Source organism: Dromiciops gliroides, chromosome 1 (assembly GCF_019393635.1).
Source record: "Dromiciops gliroides isolate mDroGli1 chromosome 1, mDroGli1.pri, whole genome shotgun sequence".
Taxonomy (NCBI): domain Eukaryota; kingdom Metazoa; phylum Chordata; class Mammalia; order Microbiotheria; family Microbiotheriidae; genus Dromiciops; species Dromiciops gliroides.
Window position 1 is genome coordinate 684,712,470 of NC_057861.1, and position 21,904 is coordinate 684,734,373.

General features: G+C 36.6%; 1 protein-coding gene across 1 annotated transcript in view; it reads right to left on the reverse strand.

The window, feature by feature from the left end:
* PKD1L1 (polycystin 1 like 1, transient receptor potential channel interacting) overlaps positions 1-21,904 on the reverse strand; it is a 166,545-nt gene that overhangs the window by 12,351 nt on the left and 132,290 nt on the right. The window contains exons 43-46 of the mRNA XM_044001117.1: positions 8,262-8,385; positions 5,391-5,450; positions 3,720-3,910; positions 1,159-1,393 (exon numbers count right to left, since the gene is read on the reverse strand). Of these exons, the coding sequence (XP_043857052.1) occupies positions 1,159-1,393; positions 3,720-3,910; positions 5,391-5,450; positions 8,262-8,385 (610 nt within the window). The remainder of the gene's footprint in view (positions 1-1,158; positions 1,394-3,719; positions 3,911-5,390; positions 5,451-8,261; positions 8,386-21,904) is intronic.

Here is a 21,904-nt window from a genome sequence, read left to right on the forward strand (position 1 = left end):
AGGTGGCATATATAGATGACTATAGTATGACAGAATGTACCACTGAGGTTTAGAACAGTAATTCTCAAACTTTTTGGTATGAGGACCCTATGCAGTTTAAAAATGATTGAGGGCCTCCACAAAAGCTTTCACTTATGTAGGTTATATCTATCCACATTTACCATATTAGAAATTTAAAAGAGTATTATTATGAAAATAGTTTTGATGTCATGGGCCCCTTAAAAGAGTCTCTGGAATCTCCAGGGGCCCTTGAACCACAGTTTGACAACCACTGGTTTAAAGGTCTTTGCCCTTTTTGATTTTGCTATTTCCCTTCTACATTTACTTGTAAAAAAAATTTTCAAACCACTCAGCATCATTTAGATTTTTGCAAATTATTAATTCAAAGTAACTGTTCCATCAGGGATATTGTAGGAACAGTTATCTAAGTATATATGCACTACCCCTTGCTGTCATTTATTGTCACATATTCCGTGTGCCATGAGTCTGCAATATGACCATATGAACATATATGCATACTAACAAATGATACTTCAATTATACTAGTTTAATAAAGAGGTGTTGAAAGACACAGATCTATCCAAGTCAGTTGAGGCTACATTTCCAAGCCTCATCTCTCTACACCCTTGAAAAAAATTATAGGATCTGAAATCTTATAAACTACCACTCTCTTTGAGTCCTGCCTGAGACAAATGGTTTTTTAACCACTGGTATAATGATGTACTTTCCTTTTGCGTTTGCATTCAAACTTCACAATGCACTTTTTTTTTCAAAAGAAGGGCAGGGAAGGTCTATAATTACAGAGTAAGTACACATGAATGTTAGGAAAGGTGCTAGAAACACAGAACATGCCATGCTAGTGTATTTTCGTTATTTCGGTGAAGCCATCAATTACATACTATTTAACAAAGGAGAACATAACCCAGGGAAGGGTTATAATATTCATTCCTAGTGATCAGTCTGATGATACCACACTTACTTTATTACATTTTCTAGTGGTTTGGGGTCAGGAAAGCAACCAAAGACTTAGTGGCCAGAACTGAATCAAAAGACTGAGAGCAAACATCTTCATAATGGATTGAGGACCTTGCTGAGGTGTCTGAGGATTGGAGAAATATCTTGGAGGTGAAACCAAAGAACAGTTGACATTAGACTCACCTCAGAAAACATAATGCAATAACTGACAGCAGAGTGTATGTGATAGATGCTCAATGATTCCACAAAGGATGATGGAGTGATGTCACCTGTGGGTAATACTTCTGCCAACAAGGACACACTGGTGAAGAGATTGGTAGGAGGGTTGTAGAGGACAAAGTGCAAAGAGACTTCCATGGTCCTTTTATTTATCCATCCACTATTCTTTAGGTTGATGAGTACTGAGTAAGCTTTGGCCCTATAAAGTAAACGAAGTTAAAAGAAAGCATATGTTAAATGAAAGATGAAACATTTAAGTTTTTTTGTTCATCACAACCAACCCTTTGAAGCTCAGAGTAATATGTAATAAATAGATATCATACTGCAGATGACTAAATCAAGTTTTCTTAAAGGGGAAAAAAGCACAGTATCCACAAGCTAAACTGATGGAGATCTCTTCCCTCCAATGCCTCTACTAAATCATTGGGTTTCTACTAAAGGATCCATTGTTTATTCTCTGTTTCCTGGTCTCCTTCCTATAAGCATCTGGAGTTGGATAGTATAAAGTAGGAAGGATAGGGGCACGTTCCCAAGTAAATGGTTATTAATAATGTCCTCTCAAATACACACCTGTTATTCTATAAGAATTAATAATTAAGTACGTGTCCCTTTTCCCAAGTATGATAGCCTATATAAATAATATTATTATCAAGAATGGCTATTTTGCTTTGGGCCATATAAGGATTCCCATAGTTCTCTGTATACATTATATTCATCATTTCTTACAGCACAGTAATGTTCTATTACATTAATTTTTTGTAACTTGTTTAGCTATTCTCCAGTTGATGATCATCTACTTAAGTTTCCATTTCTTTGCTACTAAAAAAAGTCACTATAAATATTTTGATGTGTTTGGAACCTTGGATTTTATCCTTAACCCTGTAGGAGTATATTTCTAGTGGTAGGAACTCTAGGTCAAAAGTATAAATAGCTTAGTTACTTTAGTTACTTTTTTAGTGTATTTTCAAATTGCTTTCCAGGATGTGTAGAGCAATTTACAATTCTTTTCACGACTCTTCCAAGCATTGACTAATCCCATTTCTTTGTCCTCTTTATCAGTTTGCTAGTTTGGAGGTAAAACTGCAGAATTATTGTGATTTGCATTTTTCTTATTATTAGTGATTTGGAGCAATGGTTCATATGGTTCTTGATCATTTGCAATTTTTCTTTTGTGGAATCTTTGTTAATATCTTTGCAATACTTGTCTACTTAAGAATAGTTGTTGATCTAATAGATTTCTATTAGCTGTATACAAATCTTAGATACAAGATCCTCATCAAAGGTATTTGATATAATCTATACCTTTCCTGTTTGTGTGAGCTTGTTGATACAAATATGATAGGCTTAATGTGAATAATATCATGGAGATCCAGGATCAAATGAGATTATATATGTAATGTACTTTGAAAACCTTAATGTGTGATATAGATATTAGCCATTCCAGTTTAGCTTGTGGATACTATGCTTTTTTCCCCTTTAAGAAAATTTGATTTAGTCATCTACAGTATGATATCTATTTATTACATATTACTCTGAGCTTCAAAGGGTTGGTTGTGATGAAAAAAAACTTAAATGTTTTGTCTTTCATTTAAAAAAAAATATTGACTATAAGGTATAACTGTGGGAGGGAGAAGAAAGAGGACTATATTGGGAAATGTAGGTGATTTTTTTTTTGCAGGGCAATGAGGGTTAAGTGACTTGCCCAGGGTCTCACAGCTAGTAAGTGTCAAATGTCTGAGGCCAGATTTGAACTCAGGTCCTCCTGAATCCAGGGTCAGTGCTCTATCCACTGTTCCACCTAGCTGCCCCCAATGCAGGTGATCTTAAGAACAATATATTAAAAATATTTTTAAAAAGAATACTTTTAGTTTCCAGCAATGCCTTGCCTTATTGTACGTACTCAATTTATAATTAAAATAATAATAATAACAATAACACTTATGTTATAGTACAGTGGGTAAAGTGCTAGGCCTGAAATCAGGAAGACCTGAGTTAAAATTCAACCTCAGATATTTACCAGCTGTGTGACCCTGAGCAAGTCACTTAACTTCTATCTGTCTCAATTTTCTTGAGTTTTCTTAATTGTAAAATGGAGATAATAATAGCACTTCCCTCCCAGATAGTGGGAGGATCTCTCAACAAACAAGATCATAATGTAAAGAGCTTAGTGCTGTGCCTGGCACATAGTAAGTGCTCGATAAATGTTTGTTTCCTTCCTTTCCTCTTCACATAAATGATCTCTTTTGAGCTTCCTTGCCCTGTAAGGCAGGTAGTACAGCAATTATTGTCTTTATTTTAGAGATGGCAAAAGAGAGACTCTGGGAGATGCAACAATTTATCCAGTCACATAACTTATAAGTACTAGAGGTAGGTTCCAACCCAGGTCCTGCTAAGTCCAGCAATACATCTCTCTACTCCACTGTCTCCCCAAATATGGGCATCTCTGTAAATTAGTACATATACACAAGGATATACAGAATATCCTGACATTCTCTCTCCCCACCCGTATCCCCAGAAGGGTAGACCTTGTCCTTCCCAGGCTCACTACGGATACTTTGTCATCCTCATTTTCCACATCATCACAATTTAGACATCTTTTGGTCTGGGTAACTTTCAGTTTTTCTGGGTTGGATTGAAGAATATTTTCATTATCTTGATTCTGAGATGGATGGACAAGAGAAGAAGCTTCAACAGGAATTGAAAATTGTCCAGTAAACTGAAAAAGAAAAAAATTAGTAAGAAGGGCAAATGAATACAGGTTTTGTTTTTTGTTTTTAAGAACCAAAATTTTATCTCGTAGCTTAAAATACTGGATTGACATAGGCATATCAAATACTATGAAATATCATATCCTATTTCTCCATTTATGGCTTGGTTCTCAAAGAACCTACATATATTTATGTATTTTATGTATGTAATATATGAAAATATTATATATACACACTCTTTAACTATATCCATTCCTGTTACTATATCAATGTCATCTAGCTCTTTGTCTATGTCTCTATCTATTCCTGTCTCTACTTCTGTCTCAGTCTCGCTAGACCTATGCTATGGCTAACTGAAAAGTCATCTGTGTCCTTGTCTATGTCTATATCTATGTTTCCCTAGGGGATAGAATATCCTGATGTAGCATGGACAAGAGCTGCTCAAGAACTCTATCTACAAGATAACAATCCAGAAGCTGCATACCTGATCCTGATGAGGGACTCAGTAATTGGCTTCAGCCTCAGACAGGCAATCAGTTGTACACTCATTACAAATTGAGATGCAAATGTTGAATTTTTTTTGAGTGTGTGTATTTTAAAATCTAGTTTTGTGACTTTGCTTAAAATGTTAGATCGACTCTTTCTGGGTTTTACTTTCCTTATCTACAAACTTTGGATAGTTAGATGAGATAGCTGACATTTTTATAACATTTTATACGTGTTCTAATTTGAATCTCATAGCGACCTAGTGAAGTTGGTTCTAAAGATATGACATTTCAATCATACAAATAAGAAAACTGAGGATTGGAGTAGTTTAATGACTTGTCCTAAGTCACACAGCCAGTAAGTATCAAAGTCGAGTTTTGAACTCAGGTCTTCCTGAATCCAAGTCTGGCACTCTATCCACCAGAACATGTTGCCTGATACCTTAGGCAATTGGTTTTCTAAGTGTGATCTGAGGGCTCCCTGGAGCCCCCAGTCCCTGTCAGGGGGTCCATTAGGTCAAAACTTTTTTCATATTAATACTATGATGTGTTAATTCTAATGCTGCAAATGTTGATACTTTCATCTATTTAAAGAAAAGCCCTTATGAGGGTTTTGGATAATGTTTAAGACTGCAAAGAGGTCCTGAGACCAAAAAGTTTGAGAACGTGTCACTTAGACAATCTCTAAGTTTTTATCCAGCATTAACATCTCATCATCTCTGTTCTACATTTTAAGAAATTTGAACTAAAAGAATCCAAATAGAATATTAAGATGACAAAGATAGTCAAAGACAAGAAAAATGGCCAAACTCTCACAAATTTGTTAACTGTGGCAGTGACAGATTAACAAAAGCATCCTTTTTTCAGCCAGACTCTTAATTTGGGCTCAGATCGTTTAGCCAAAAGATTAATCCTTCACTATAGAAGTCATCTAGACACCTCTAACTTAATTTATATTTATGAAACAAAATAACAACATCTTACATATAACATCATGACTAACCTTTAGCTGTTTAATTACCGAAGTACCTATCAGATGGCATTTCCCTCCAAGAGGACCAGACTAAAAACAAATTCAGAAAAAATAGCCTTAGTTTATTAAATTGGTAGCCAACAGTAACTGGCAGTGCAGTAATCACAAAATTAAAGATCTCAAAACTAGTGTAGAGATTGGAGATTCTGGATAATATTTAGATTACAGGTCAGAATTTGATCAGGCTCACTCAGCATTCTAAAGAAAATGTCAACTCTCTCTCCCATAAAACTTGAAAGGGGGGTAAGATCAGGGCAGTGGGCTTCCAATGTACACAAAGTAAGAGTGATTCCTTTTCATCTTTGACTTCAACTGGTCACCAAAATGCTTTTGTAAGAGGAAACAAAAGATTAGAAATGGAAAACAAAGGTATACACAAAAGTAAATGTGGCACTTCAGAAGAGGTTAGGGAAGATTCCAAAGTAAATTTTGTCTTTGAAATTTCATGACCACATCATAACTGTACTATCACTGCTATACATTTTTCTTAGAAGACAAGTTTATCCAACAGGGTCCCACTATTTCTGTAAGAATTATTAGATGAATTATTTGCTGGAAGGTTACATGATGTTTTTCTGAGACCATATTCTGCTTAGACCATTTCTAATTTCCTCATTTAACATCTTATTTGGATTTAATAGTTTTGATTCATTTCTCCCTCATCTCTCATACCCATTTAATTATCAAGCTCTGTCAATTCTTCCTCTGAAATATCTATCACCTCTCTCCTTTTTTTTACCCATCTCCATGGTTGCCACCATAGCTCAAACCCTTAATACGTAGCACTTGGACCCCTGCAAAATTATCCCAGTTCCCATCTCACTTTTCTCCAACCCAACAATTCTGCCAAAAATATTCTTCTTTATACTCAGATCTGTAGCAAGTACTTAATAAATAGTTGTTGAATGAATGATCTATTGGCATGAAAATTTCCAGAATACAATGAATTTTTTAATTTCCCTGATTTCACATATTGATAAGAAAGTGAACACCAGAAAACTCTCTGATGAGATAAGGACTATGTATCAGTTCTGACACTTTCATTAATGTACCACTAGAAAACTTCAAAGAGTATTGAGTTCTTGTTAATACAGAGAAAATCCTGGATTTACATTATTAGCAGAAGAACCATTATAGAGCTGTTCCAACCAGAAGTTTTTGTTAAGCCAGTAAACAGTTACTGAATGCCAACCATGCTAACCACTTAAAAGATGGGGGCAAAAGACAAACTTAAAACTGTACTAAGATTTTGGGGACACTATGTATTTAAAAAAAAAGGCAACCTGCACTTACTAGCTGTGTGACCCTGGGCAAGTCATTTTACCTTCATTGCCCCCCACCCAAAAGGTAATCTGCTTCTGAAAAGTTTATAATCTTAGCAGGAACACAGTAATTATACACATGAAACAAATTAACAAAAATAATATATAAAACTCAAGGTTGATTTCCAGCTATCTATGACTTATAGTCTCAAAGAGTCTCCTAAACTCAAAGAAGTAAAAATGATGTGCCCAGGGTCACACAGCTAATGAATGTCAGAGGTAGAATTTGAATTCAGATCTTCCTAATTCAAAGTATGATAATATATCTTTAGAGAACAAAATGGAGTATGATATCATTCCATGCTAAACTGTATGGTACAGGCAATAAGTGCTATCATCAAATTAAGTTCACTTCAATGCATTAAGCATTGCTTTGAGTAAGCATTAAGTAATTGCTTTATGCAAAGCACTGCATTATGTACTAGGATTACAACAAAAATGAACAAAAACATCCTTTTCCACAAGGAGCTTACATTTTCCTGTGGGTATATATTATCTGACCAGATAATCACTTAGAAAGCATAATATGAAGAAGATAAAAAAAAATTTGAAGGGGAGCACTAAAAACTGTTTCATTTTGTTGTTGATTTGTTACATCTGACTCTTTGTGACCCCATTTGGGATTTTCTTGGCAAAGATACTGGAGTGGTTTGCATTTCCTTCTCCAGCTCATTTTATAGATGAGTAAACTAAGGCAAACAGGGTTAATTGACTTTCCCAGGTTCACACAACTACTAAGTGTCTCTGGACAGATTTGAACTTAGGTCATCTAATCCAGGGGTGGCACTCTATCCACTGTGTCACCTAGTTGCCCAACCTAGAAATTGGTAGATGATGTCAAAGGAAAGAGAACCTGTGTTTAAATACAAATTATTATTTATGATTTTTATCATTATTATCATCAGATTCATCATAACTTTTATTCATATAATCTTTTAAGGCTTTTTAAATTCTTAAAATACTCTAATTTATTTAATCTTCATTACAATCCTGACAGGTAGGTAGGATTATCCCATTTTACAGATGATGAGACCAGTGTTCAGTGTTGTTAAGTGACTTGTGGCAGAGACAGATTTTGTTTCCATGTCTTTCTAACTCTGTTACTCTTTTTACATCATAATACTGCCCCTGGATCTATATTTTAAAGTCACTGGCAGATATTCAATACTGGCTTTCTTATTCTATCTTGTTAACATGAATAACAGATGATTCATTCAGGTGATAGTCATGCTGCAAAGGGTATGGATACAGTTATAAATACTACCATTGGGAAAGGGAGGTTAATGAGGTATTTGGTAGAGATGGGGAAATAAAGAGCATTGGCAGGAAAGAATCTTAAATGTTCACCACAGATTCATACCTATTTGATAAAGACAGACAGTGATACAAAGTTATCATCAAGAATCTAATTTCATAGGTTCCATGTTTAATAGGTAAGCAAAATTTCAAATAGTTCTGCCCATCATAAATTATTAATTCAGAGGTAGCCTAGTTCAGAAGCCTAAAAGAATCTCTTTACCTGAGTCTTTGGTGTAACAGTATTATTCTGGTAATCCCAATACAAGCCATCCAATAAAGTTGTCAAACTCCAGTTCCACCAGTCATTAGCATTCTTCACTTCAATGAAAGAGTTTCCGGCATTTCTGTTTTCAAAAAAGCAATTTAGCATCAACAATTACAATAAGAAGGAAGATTAGACACATAGAAACATACATAGACACACATTCTTTTTTTGTGTTAGTCATTTATAAATAGGATGTTTTCCAGAATAAAGTTTGAATTAAAATCAGAGCTACCTCTAACATCTTGAACTGGATCCCACTATCCAATGAACTGTCTTATATTTAATAGGTTTCTGTAGCATCTTTTATCCAAAGTGCTTACTCAATGTGAATGAATATCATAACTGTTAAACTATGTGAAATACTTTTTTAAATCTAAAAAGGACAAGATAAAGGGGGAAGGAGACAAAGACAAATAACCCAAATGTCAAGGATTTGTAGGGAAAAATGTAAGAATAAGGAAATGTAACAAATTTCCAGCCCTCGGAAGTCATGAAAGCTAATGATAAAATCTCTGGGAATGTACCAGGAAGGATTGGTTGTTTTCTTTGACTATTTCACTAGAACAGTGAGGAAACTGAAGGTTGTGGCATTCACACCAAGAAGAGCTCATAGAACTTGAGTGAGATGAAGAAAGGTCTGTCAATAGTGGCTCAGAACTTGATGGAGAGGAGAATATTAGGTAGAGCACTATCAACCATTCTGCTAGCCACTTCCATTTTATGAATGAGTTCATCCCCATCACTTCCCCCTCCACTGTAAAACGTTTTTGTGTGTGCCTCTTTTATGTGAGATAATTTTCCTCAAACTTCCTCTCTCTTCTCCCTTCTCCCAGGACTTTCATTTTTCTTACGTATTTTTTTTACATCATCCCAACATAATTGACTCACTCTCATGACATTCTTCCATGTTGAATCCTTCAACTGGCCTAATAATGATAAGGTTATTAGAATATATATATATATATATATATATATATATATATATATATATATATGTGTGTGTGTGTGTGTGTGTGTGTGTGTGTGTGTGTTTGTGTGTGTATGTATGTATGATCTTCCCATACAGAAAGGTTTATATATAATTTAATTTTATGGAGTCTTCTATGATTTCTCTTTCATATCTTTCTATGCTTCTCTTGAATATTGTCATTGAAAATCAAATTTTCTTTTCAGATCTAGTCTTTTCATCAAGAATGCTTGAGGGGGGAGCTAGGTGGCACAGTGGATAAAGTACCGGCCCTGGATTCAGGAGTACCTGAGTTCAAATCTGGCCTCAGACACTTGACACTTACTAGCTGTGTGACCCTGGGCAAGTCACTTAACCCCCATTGCCCTGCAAAACAAAACAAAACAAAACAAAACAAAAAGAATGCTTGAAAGTCCTCTATTTCATTAAATAACCATTTCCTCCCTAAAGGGTTATACTCAGTTTTTCTGGGTAGGTTATTCTTGGTAGGTTATTGGTAGGTTATTCTTTGCCATTCAGAATGTCATATACTAAGCCCTCCACTCCTTTAATATAGTAGCTTATAAATCTTGTGTGATCATGACTGTAGCCCCATAGTATTTAAATGGGTTCTTTCTGACTGCTTGCAGTATTTTCTTTTTGACTTAAGAGCCCTAAAATTTGGCTATAATATTCCTGGGAGTTTTCATTTTGGGATCTCTTTAGGTGGAGATTGGTGGATTCTTTTGATTTCTATTCTGCCTTCTGCTTTGGGGAGCAATTTTCTTCAATAATTTTAAAAATATCATGTCTAGACTTTTTCTTAAATTCTTAAATTCTCTCTCCTTGATCTATTTTCCAAGCCAGCTGGTTTTCTGGTGAGATACTTTACAATTTCTTCAATTTTTTCATTGTACTATTTTATTGTTTCTTGATGTCTCGTGGAGTCATTAGCTTTCACTTGTCCAGTTCTAATTTTTGTTTGTTTTTTGCAGGGCAATGAGGGTTAAGTGACTTGCCCAGCTGGGGTCACACAGCTAGTAAATGTCAAGTGTCTCAGGCCGGATTTGAACTCAGGTCCTCCTGAATCCAGGGTTGGTGCTTTATCCACTGCACTACCTAGCTGCCCTCCAGTTCTAATTTTTAAGGAATTATTTTCTTCAATGAGATTTTGTACTTCTTTTTCTATTTTACCAATTCTGCTTTTTAATGTATTTTCTTCAGTATTTTTATGCCTCTTTTATCAAGTTGCTAATTTTCTTCATAATTTTCTTCCTTTGTTCTCATTTCTTTACCCATTTTTTTTCCTCTACAATTTGATTTTGAAAAGCATTTTAGATTCTCCAGGACTTCTTATTTGGCTTGTGTCCAATTCACATTTTTTCTCCTTTGAGACTTTGCTTGTAGCTGTTTCAATTTCATTGTATTCCAAATTTGTGTCTTGATCTTCCATGTTACAATAATAGCTTTTTATGGTGAGGTTCTTTTCTGTTCGGTTGATTTGGGGCCATTTTTCCACCCTATTTCTTGATTTGGAACTTTATGTTAATGTTGGACTCTGTTTCTAGTAAGATACTGTAACGATTGGAATAACGCCACCTGCTGGATACTAACTGTAGAAGAGTTCTGCCCATGAAGGGAAGGTCTTTGAGGGCAAGACCAGGAGTCTTTGGTATCAGGAAGTGACGCGGACTAGTGGGAGGAGGAAGGAGGAGACGGAGGCTCTTTTTCCTGAGGACGCTGGCGGAGAAGGGAGCTAGAAATGTGCTTTCCCTTTAATAGATAGGAATCTAGGCCTTTCTCTCTCTCTTTACCAAATTCTTATTCTCCTTAATAAATGCTTAAAAGCCTAACTCTTGCTAAAGCTTATAATTTATTGGCGACCACTCATTAAATAGTTTAGACAGTTTAGCTAGAATTTTAGCCCTTAACAGATGGCTGACCACGAAGAGGAAAGCTAAACTTCAGTCTTCTGATCTTCTGGTTGGGTAAGAAATTTCCCCTCCCTCTCCCTTTAACTGCTAAGTACTGGCTACTGGCTGTGTTTTCCTTTAAATTTTTTCGAATGGACCTTTTAAACTCCCTAATTACCCTATTTTTGATTTTAGTCTGTTTAACCAATTGTTCCATGTGTATTTTCTTCTATTCATTTATCTAATTTTGAAAAAATTGCAAGATGGTTTTGATTTCATAATACAATGTTAATTCTAGGAGTATTGTGCTCCCATGTTCTGAGTTGTTTGTTTTTGTTATTTTTTCTCAACTGATTATTTGATCAAACTCTTCAAAGCATTTCCCTGGCAAATTGTTTGCCATGGCAAGTGTAAATTGATTCTAGAAGTATTATTTTTGATAAGCATATTCCAAAAAAAAAAAAAAGAGGGGAACATTTGTAAAAGTTGTCTTTGAGATTGTGTTGTGCTTTAACTTTTATTTAAATATGTTCAGATTTTTCAAAAAAGGTAATTGTATACTAAGTACAAAAAAAAGGGGTATTATTTGAAATTGTTGCATAATTATATATTGTGTTCTGAGTCAAGATGTATTCACATTTTTTGCAATCATTTATTATCCTCAATTTTTAAATCCATATGAGACTTGGATTATGGGAACTTATCATTTAAGACATTAATTGCCTTTATTCTGAGTTATCAGATGCCAGTTGGCCAAGATGCCATCCAATCACAAGAGGAATACATGCAAGAGCAGACACTGAATTGTCACATGAGGGGAGACATGCATGAAGTCAAGGTATGGCCGAGGGAACGGCTTTTGACTAATGTTGAGGTTGGATTCTCTTGGTTTAATATTTTATTTTATTTTTCCCCACAATATTGTACAGATGGCTGGAAGTATTCATCCCACCCATCTTATTCTACGCCTGGCTTCTATGCTCCCTCCTATATGCCTGATGCCATGGACATCTCAATCCCATGCATCTGATTAAGTCTGACTCAGTTTCCTCCAATATGTTCGGTGGCATGGACATATATTCCATCCACCTATTTTAAGCCTGGCATACTGTATGGGCAGTACATATTGCTCAAGTGTGGGAATGCTCATATCCCATCATTTCTCTGTTCTTTTATGGTAACCCCCATAATTATCTCAGGTGTCATGATAAATACAGTGTTGAATTTGGCCTTGACACCTGTTACCAATTATATTAGATTTTTTAAATTTCTCATAATGGCATGAGGATGATTAGGCAGATGATGCAAAAAGTGATGAAACAAAGATAAAAATTATTTTGAAAAATTAATATCACAGCAATTGTCTTCTCAATTACCCTCCATAAGGGGGGGACTATAGTAATATTATATAATATATAATAGTAATATTATAATTTTAAAGAATGTTTCAATTTTTGTTTTATTATATGTTTCATGTGTAACAACTAAGATTCTGAATTCCCTTAGACATGTTTTTGAGAACTTTCATTGTTTGATTTGATTATTGACAAAGCTATTTTAAAGTTCTGTTAAGCTCAATTTTGTAGGAAATTTCCTGGCTGATTACCAGTATCCACACATCAACCCCTGAAAAGACTTCCATTCCACGACTACACCTAGAGGACATCTGAGAAAAGACTTTCAGAGACTTTAAATGAACAGTTTTGTTTTGTTTTTTTCTCTTTTCTTTTTCGGTTATAATATACACCATCTGTAATATGTACTCTCTGCAGAGGCCCTCCCTTTGCAAGACCAATGTCAAAGCGTCGGTTCATGAGGACAAAAAAAAAAAATCGCCCCTCTGGACAAAACTTTCCTCTCTTCCTTTTCTATATTGTTGTTCACATATTATTAGTTAGCAATAGTTATTATATTCTTTTTACTGTTCCGTCAAGGAAACATTTTGTTTCTTGAGGAACAACAGGGGGGACTGTAACGATTGGAATAACGCCACCTGCTGGATACTAACTGTAGAAGAGTTCTGCCCATGAAGGGAAGGTCTTTGAGGGCAAGACCAGGAGTCTTTGGTATCAGGAAGTGACGCGGACTAGTGGGAGGAGGAAGGAGGAGACGGAGGCTCTTTTTCCTGAGGACGCTGGCGGAGAAGGGAGCTAGAAATGTGCTTTCCCTTTAATAGATAGGAATCTAGGCCTTTCTCTCTCTCTTTACCAAATTCTTATTCTCCTTAATAAATGCTTAAAAGCCTAACTCTTGCTAAAGCTTATAATTTATTGGCGACCACTCATTAAATAGTTTAGACAGTTTAGCTAGAATTTTAGCCCTTAACAATACAGGGAGAAGCTCAATCTTAAGCTTTAGGCTTTTTCATACTCATTTTTTTTCCAGAGCTAGTTCTGGGGTTTTGGAAGTTTGGGGTGCTTCTAAAGTAGTGTGATCTGGGGAAAGGTGTGGTCATTGCTCTCTTGGGCTACACTTTCATACTTACTCAGGAAGGGCCCCTGATCCCTTAGAATTGCAATTGATACTGCTTCTCAGGGCCCTACCTTGGGACTGGAGGTGATACTGCCCCTCAAGCCTTTTCCTTCCTCTTGACCAAAAGAGCTCTCTCTGCTCCTGAACTATTATTCAGAAGGTGGTATAGGCAATGAAGTTGCCAAATAATATCTGGTTCTGTGTCCAGTGTTAATGTAGGGGTACCCTGTAATCTCTTTCTGACCAGTTGCTAGGTCCTCTTTCTGTTTCTGGCTTAAGAGCTCACAAAATTTTTGCTGCTTCTATCACCACCACTTAGTATCACCATTGATGTTTCATCTACATGGGCTCTGGGCCAGCCTCCTCTCCCATGTCACAGATCTCTCTTTCCAACTTCCTATGTTGTATTGGGCTGGAAGAATGTCTCACTCTGACCTTTTGTTGGCTATGCCATTTCAGAATTCAGTTTGAGGCAATATTTTAAAGTTGCTTGGAGGGGAATGTTGAAATACCATGGCTCAGTGATTCTCTATTCCCAGGTTTCCAGGTTTATGGTTTAGAGACAGGATGTTCTATTGCTATTTTCTGACAGTGTTATTGCATTGCATGCCTGCGATTAAAATGAATTGTATCATTGACTAGATTCAGTAAATACATTGTTTTTTTGAGGGGGTAAACTAAGATTTTGAGCAGATGAGGACCTACATTGGACTTTAAATCTGGGGTAGCTTTTCTGGGGTCCCATAGAAGAAGAGGTGCCCTTACTACACTCCTTTGTGAGGAGGAAATAATCCTAGACCTGAAAAGCTGGGGAAAACATTGCCAGGTATGTGATAATAATGCTCTCCAAATATTGAATAAATTCTTAACATTCTGCTCTGAAAATTACAGTGTGACATCCTATTTTATATAGAAAAATGTTGGCTGCTTTCATAGCTTCTTTTGGGTTCAACGCTGTGATTCTATGGAGTATCGCAGACTTACAGGATATAATCTTGGTGTGTTTTTTGCAACTATGGACAAAACTAATAATGCCTCTTGATTCTTATTTTATAAACTGAGTGGAGCTACAAAACAAAATTTGGCACACTGGACAAGCAGCCCAAAGGTGGTTTATGATATAAAAATAAGATAAACTTTGCTGAGGAACTAAGGGGAGAGATCCTAGTATGTCCCCTCACAAGGAAACACCAAAGACTATTCCTTAGGAGGTCACCGTCCTAGAGAGGACTAGGGTTGCTTGATGAGCTCATTAGAACTGTGTGAGCCAAGGAGAAGTAGAGATTAGGATGCTTGCCTTGCCTATTTTAACTCATTAATCTTTCTAACTAGGTATTAAATTATTTTTATACCACTGAAATACCATAAGTGCTATAAAGAGTATATAGTCTTTTATAATAAGCATTTAAAATGTTGAGCCCATTAAATTTCTATGCCCTATGGTAAATCTCAAGTCATCACCATCACCATGCTTAAATAATTATGAAATTAATACAAGGTCCAGATCTGGCCTAATGCCCACAGTTTCCCCACCCAAGCTGTGTATTTGATGAATATCTTAAATTTAGCTTCAGAGAATAGAATCATAGCATTTTAAAGATCCTATAGTTTGAGCCCTTATATTTTTATAGGTGGGGAAACTGATGCCCAAATTTGTCCAAAGTTACAGAGATACTGGCTCAATCTAGGTGATGGAAATGTATGGGATGATTGAAAGAACACTTGATATAGAATCAGGAGGCTCGGGTTCCATTCTCAGCTTTGTTGCTTCACAGAAATGTGACCATGGACATGAATCTGACCCCACCCCAACCCCCAGTTTTCTTATTTGTAAAATAGGAGAAGACTATCTCATAGATATGTTATGAGGAAAATGCTTTGTAAGCCTCAAAGGGTTATATAAATTTAAGTAGTTGTTTTCATATTCTTTATATGCTACCAACACAGATCTAACAGGCATTAGTGAAGGGGATTGGGCCTGTGATTTCACTGTCATAAGGAATTGCAGAAAACAAAACTCCTTCCTTCAATGCAGATCAACACCTATTCTGTGTCTTCTGCTGGATAGCTGAATGAAACAGTGGCTCAAGTACTAGGCCTGGGGTCAGGAAGTTTTGTTGTCATTTCGGTTGTGTCCAACTCTTTGTGATCCCATTTGGGGTTTTCTTGGCAAAGATACTACAGTACTTTGCCATTTCCTTCTTCAGCTCATTTTACAGATGAGGAAACTGAGACAAACAGGGTTAAGTGACTTGCCCTGTGTCATATAACTAGTAAGTGTCTGAGGCTGGATTTAAACTCAGAAAAAGAAGTGTTCCTGGCTCTAGGCCCAGCATTCTATCCATTGTACCAAAAATCCAGCCTCAGATATTCACTAGCTGTGTGATCTTGGGCAAGTCACTTCATCTCAACTTCCCTGACTATAAAATGAAGATAATAATAGCATTTTACTCCCAGGGCTATTGTGAGGATCAAATGATATTTTTTAAAAAGTGGTTGGTACATAGTAGGTGATATATAAGTGCAAGCCATTTTCATTATTTACTTACTTACTCATTTATTATTATTATTATTATTGCTGTTACTATTATTATTACCATTATTGTTCTGGTCTTATAGTACTTCCTTAGAGCACTAAGAGACTGTGACTTGCCCTAGGTCATAAAGACATTGTATGTCAGAAGCCGGGATTTGAAGTCTTCTAGACTTCAAGGCTGGTGCTTGCTCTGTCTCTCTTCATTATACAAGGCTGTCTTTCTTAATAAATGTATGGATTATTCATTGAAAGAGTAAAGCTAAAAGACCAAAGAATATTCTGGTCATGACTATACTAACTAGATTCATCTAGAAAGCTAAGTAATGCTAAAACTTGCATAAAGTGATGGATGTTGATGTTTCAGGGAGATTATATATTGTGGGGAGAAAAAAAATCTAATGTAAACATTCCAGCTTAAGTTTTTGATATATAAATATCCCTACCTGATGGCAGGCCCTAAGGAGCCTAAGGAGCCAGCAAGATGGCTAGAACTAGACCCAGCCAAATCTTGGAGTCTCTGTGGGAAATAAGTCAGATACCAATCCCCAACCCTCAAAGGAGACTCAAGAATCTGGACCATTAATCTGAGAGCATTAGGTATATGTGCCCCTTAGACATTTTACAAATATTATCTCAGCTGGGAAATTACTCATTTTAATATCAAAAGGTTACAATTCAGATTAAATATCTGTCCAGTGGTGCTGATTTATGAAACATGAGATAAAAAATAAACTAGCAGGAACCATTTAAAAAAAAGTTTTTTTCCCCTCCTTTCCAGTTTGTTTTCAATTTCTCTTCCTTACCTTGAATTAAAATACTGTTCTCCTGGTCTACACACTAGCGCCATCTATTGGCACCAGCTGACTAAAGAATTCAAATAATCATTCCATTCTTCCAGGACTTAAGTGCTAAAAGTTGAACATTGATGGAGGCTGCTGGTGTTTTTTGCGAAGGGGGAACCAGATCTGCACAGTTAATTTCACTGGTGGAATGTTTATAAATAGCAAGCTTGATTTACAGGGTTATTTGATAGCCTCAAAGGACTGATTTAACAAGGACAGAGAAATTCACGTTGTTGGCTAGTCATAAAAGTGGCAAGTATGTAGATTTGAGTTAGCCATTATTTGGCTAGACATCAATAACATTTCTCACTGTGGAATCAAAACTAAATATTTGATGAAATATTTGAATAACTAATAAAATCTTGCAAAAAAAAAGCCTGCAACAATCATTTGCATGAAAAATTCAAAGAGAAGACCTCCATTCATGAATGTTTCAGAATCAGTCAGCAAAATGCTTAAGCTGATTGAGAATGCCAATAGGCCAGGCTGTCTATGCTTAACAGCACTCTCTTCCCATGCCTAGTCATGTATGTAGAACTGAGGTCTCCTTAAGCATCTTCATAGAACAAGGGTTCTCAAACTTGTATTAAGTCACATACCCTTTGGGCAGTCTGGTTAAAACTATGGACCCTTGCTCAGAATAATGTTTTTAAGTGCACAAAATAAAATACATAAGATGACAACAGAAACTAATCATCTAGAAAGTTATCAAAATATTTTTTAAAAAATTTTACAGAACTCAGATTATTACCTCCCTGCACAGGAGTCTGTAGTGTAGCTAAAGAACACTGAATTAGGATATTGGACATATGGGTTCAAATCCATGCACTGCCATTTACTATCTCTATGACTATGGGCTAGTCATTTTACTACTCGATGATCCCTAAGGTCTCTTCCAGTTTTAATATCCCATAGGTCTCTAAGTCTATGGTCCTGATATTGATCAATCCATCTAGCAGTCATCCTGGATGTTGGACTATTGCATCCAAATATTTTAGCCTAGCCATGAATAAATCTGGGTACAGAGGCTGGCATTATCACTTAGTATCGTGGATATAACCATAGAAGTGATCTTATAGGTCATTTAGTCCAATCTATTCATTTTACAAATATAATAGGGGTTTGAGAATGAACTGGCATTCAAGAACTAGAGCACTGGCCCTGGATTCAGGAGGACCTGAGTTCAAATCCCACCTCAGACACTTGACACTTACTAGCTGTGTGACCCTGGGTAAGTCGCTTAACCCCCATTGCCTCACCCCCCCCCCAACAAAAAAGAATTTATAGAAGAGAGAGAAAACATACTATGCAAATGAGATGTTTGTAAAGTACATTGCACAGTGCCTGGTACCTAGTAGGTGCTTAATAAATGTTTGTGTCTTTCCTCTTCTCCTTCCCCTCCCTTTTAGCCCTGAGGGCTAATAGTGACTATCACAGTCTTTGAGACAGAAGGCAGACTTGAGTAATACCTGGGAAGTGGATTAAACGTCTTCTTAAAAGAGACATACATAGTTCATGAGAGAGAAACCAAAGGAAGGTATGAGGTCTTCAAGAGGAGCAGCAGAAGCAGTAATGGGTATCAGCCTCCACAGCTCAGACTTAAACTGAGCCAGATTCAATCAACAGCCTAGGAGCAACAGGCAAAAAGAGAAACTGAGAGACTGAAAAGAGAATGCAGAAGGAGACCCAAGATACTATAGAAAAGGAAGAAGTCAAGGAGAGCCATGAGACTCCTGTAGGGCATCTTGGGCTGAAACTCCCAACTGTGTCCATATTGTCATGGACAAGGGGAAGAATACAAAAGGTCTGCTCTTTCCCTGAGTTGTACAACTTCCTCTCCCCTTTTGCCTGTCCCACAACACAATTATGTTGCTTTAAAAAACAAACAAACCACATTTCCTATATCCTGAATTTTGCCTCAAACAGAAAGAAGCCAGAGGTTAGCTAGAGATAAATTTAAGATAGGACAGAGAACTAAATCTCTGTCTAAATGTTAGGAATTTCCCTAACTGGGTCCCTGAGCAACTATTATCAGATTCCCAACTTTCATCTAACAAAAACTCCATAAAGTAGCAGAGGAGGCAACCACATGGACCTGAGGGATCATTACATTGCTCCCTTGTTTAAAAAAAAAAAAAGGCTAATTGTAACACGAGTAGCTGAATAAATCTCCAGAGATAAGGGGGTGGGGAGGAAAGAGTTCTGAAGAGTACCAGCTAGCCAACTGTGCCCTCCACAGCAATGCTCACAACCACAGTATTTATACAGTAAGGAAACTGAGGCCCAGACAGCTCAAAGGCAGTAACTGGAAGAAATAGGATTTTAACTCCACAAGTCGTTTGTCTTCAAATTTAATGTTCCATCTACTGTATGTAACTGTATATGATAGTCATGTAACTATCTGAAGCTCATTTTTCTCATCTTCAAAATGGGCATAATAATACCTGGAAATGCCATATAAATCTGAGTTTTTATCCTCTCCCAGATTCCTGCTCACCCAATCCCAGGTGGAGCCATCTTGGATCATTTCCCTTGTCTTACATACTTCAGCACTGATTATTTCACTTACTAGTAGCTGGGTCGCCATTCCCAGACAAATAATCAGCATATTACAACACTGCTGAGCAGATTAAATGATCCCATCACTTTACTTTAAAGTATACTATATATAAAGGATAGCATATACCCTTGGAATTCTGACAGGATGAAAGAAAGATTGTGGCTAAGATATAGAACTTTGGAAATAGAAATGGTTGGCCAAATCCAAGGTTTTAGAGATGGAAGGTACTTGAGAAGTCAAGCTGCAATTTACAGATGAAGAAACTGAACTCCTTCCACCCTCCCCTCGCCCTCAAAAAAAATTTAAGTGATTTGCTCAAGGCCACACAACTATTAAGTAGTTGAGCTTGGATTTGAACCCAGGTCCTATGACTCCAATTCCAGTACTCCTTCTATAGAACTACAATGCCTCTCTGCATGAGATGAAAGAGTATTATTTTGTTATAATTTTGAGATTATTACTGTCAAAATAGTAAGATACTTTGGGACAATGATTATCTAAAGAAATCATGTAGGCAATATTTGAAAAACAAATGGCATGTTTCTTTTATTCCCTTCTTTCCCAGATTATGATGATGTATGTAGTAAAGTCAGGTGACTATTGGACAAGAAAATGAATGGAAAACTCTAGAATACTGGCTTTCTTTTTGAATCTGACTCACTGGACCTTTCCTTAAGGGGATTTGTTGCAACACTGTTTCTAGAAGGTAACAATGGAGAAGGCCAAAGGCACAAATGGTTTTAAAGCTTCTCAGCTTAGGGGTTTAGTGATAAGCTCATTTTGGGAGGGGGGGGGGGAATGAAACAAGGAAAGCAAAAAAAAAGGACAAACAATAAGACTTCTATTGCAAACAATATGGAGGCCCTGACCATAGATGGAGTCCTTATAAATTATTTACCCCCAAGGCACTACACTCTGACAACTTAGTAATTCTGCTTTTTCATTTGAGGACCTTAAAGATCTTTCAGGTAGCTAGTTGGGGCAGTGGATACAGTGCTGAGCCTGAAGTCCAGAAGATTCATCTTCCTGAGTTCTAATCTGATCTCAGACACTTACTAACTGTGTGATCCTGGGCAAGTCACTTGAGCCTTTTTGCCTCAGTTTCCTCATCTGTAAAATGAGTTGGTGAAGGAAATAGCAAACCATTCCAGTATCTTTGCTAAGAAAACCTCAAATGAGGTCATTAAAAGTCAGATATAACTGAAACAAGTGAAGAATTAACAAAAATATTTCAAAATAACCTGTTCTGGTTGTCTAGAACCCCAAGGATCTTAAAGCTTCTTATGATAACATTCATTAAGAAGACAATTCTTAGCATATTCATTACACAAAATTAAAAAAAAAAACAAACTTGACTAAGTCCCTGCCTTGCACATTGAGAGGGATACTAGGAATGAGAATTTCTGTGAGACAGTTCATAAGCATTATTCACAATTTAAAGAAGAGACTATTAAAACACAATATCTGGTTTGCTCAAAGTTTTATGTAACACAGAGGTTACATAAAATTGTAGTCCTATATATACCCACAGGAGGGAAAAGGAAGAGAAAGGAACAAACATGTATTAAGTGCCTACTATGTGCCAGGCACTATGCTAAGCATTGGACTTATAAAAAGAGCCAAAAGACAATCCATCTAGGCTAATGGAGGAGGCAACTTGCAAACAAATAAATACAAAACAAGATATATATAGGATAAATGGATAATAAGTAATGGAGGAAAGGCAATGGAATTAAGAGGGGTTGAGGAGGCTTCCAGTAAAAGACGGGATTTTAGTCAGGACTTAAAGAAAACCAGGACAGTGATTAGGTGGGAAGGAGGGAGAACATTCCAGAGACAGCCAGAGGACATTCAGAGAAAAAGCCTGGAGCTGAGAAATGGAGCATCTTGTTTGAGGAAGACAAGAGACCCTTGTCACTGGATTGAAGAATATGTATTGGAGACTAAGGTGTAAGAAAACTGGAAAGGTGGGTTATGAAGCATTCTAAATGCCAAATAGAACCTTCTGTATTTTCCTGGGGGCAATAGTGAACCCATTATTGAGTAAGGGATGGGGGGCAGGGGTGACATCAGACCTGTGCTTTAGGAAAATCTCTTTGATGGCTGAATGGAGAATGGATTGGAATGGGGGAATATTGGAAGTAGGCAGATCTACCAGCAGGTTATTGCAATAGTCCAGGCATGACACGATAAGGGCCTGTACTAGAATGAGGGCAGTGTCAGAGGGCAGAAGTAGATGTATTCAAGAAACATTGCAAAGGTGACATTCACAAGTCTTGGCAACAGTCAGGATATGGGGATTGAGAGAGAGTGAGGAATCCAGGATGAC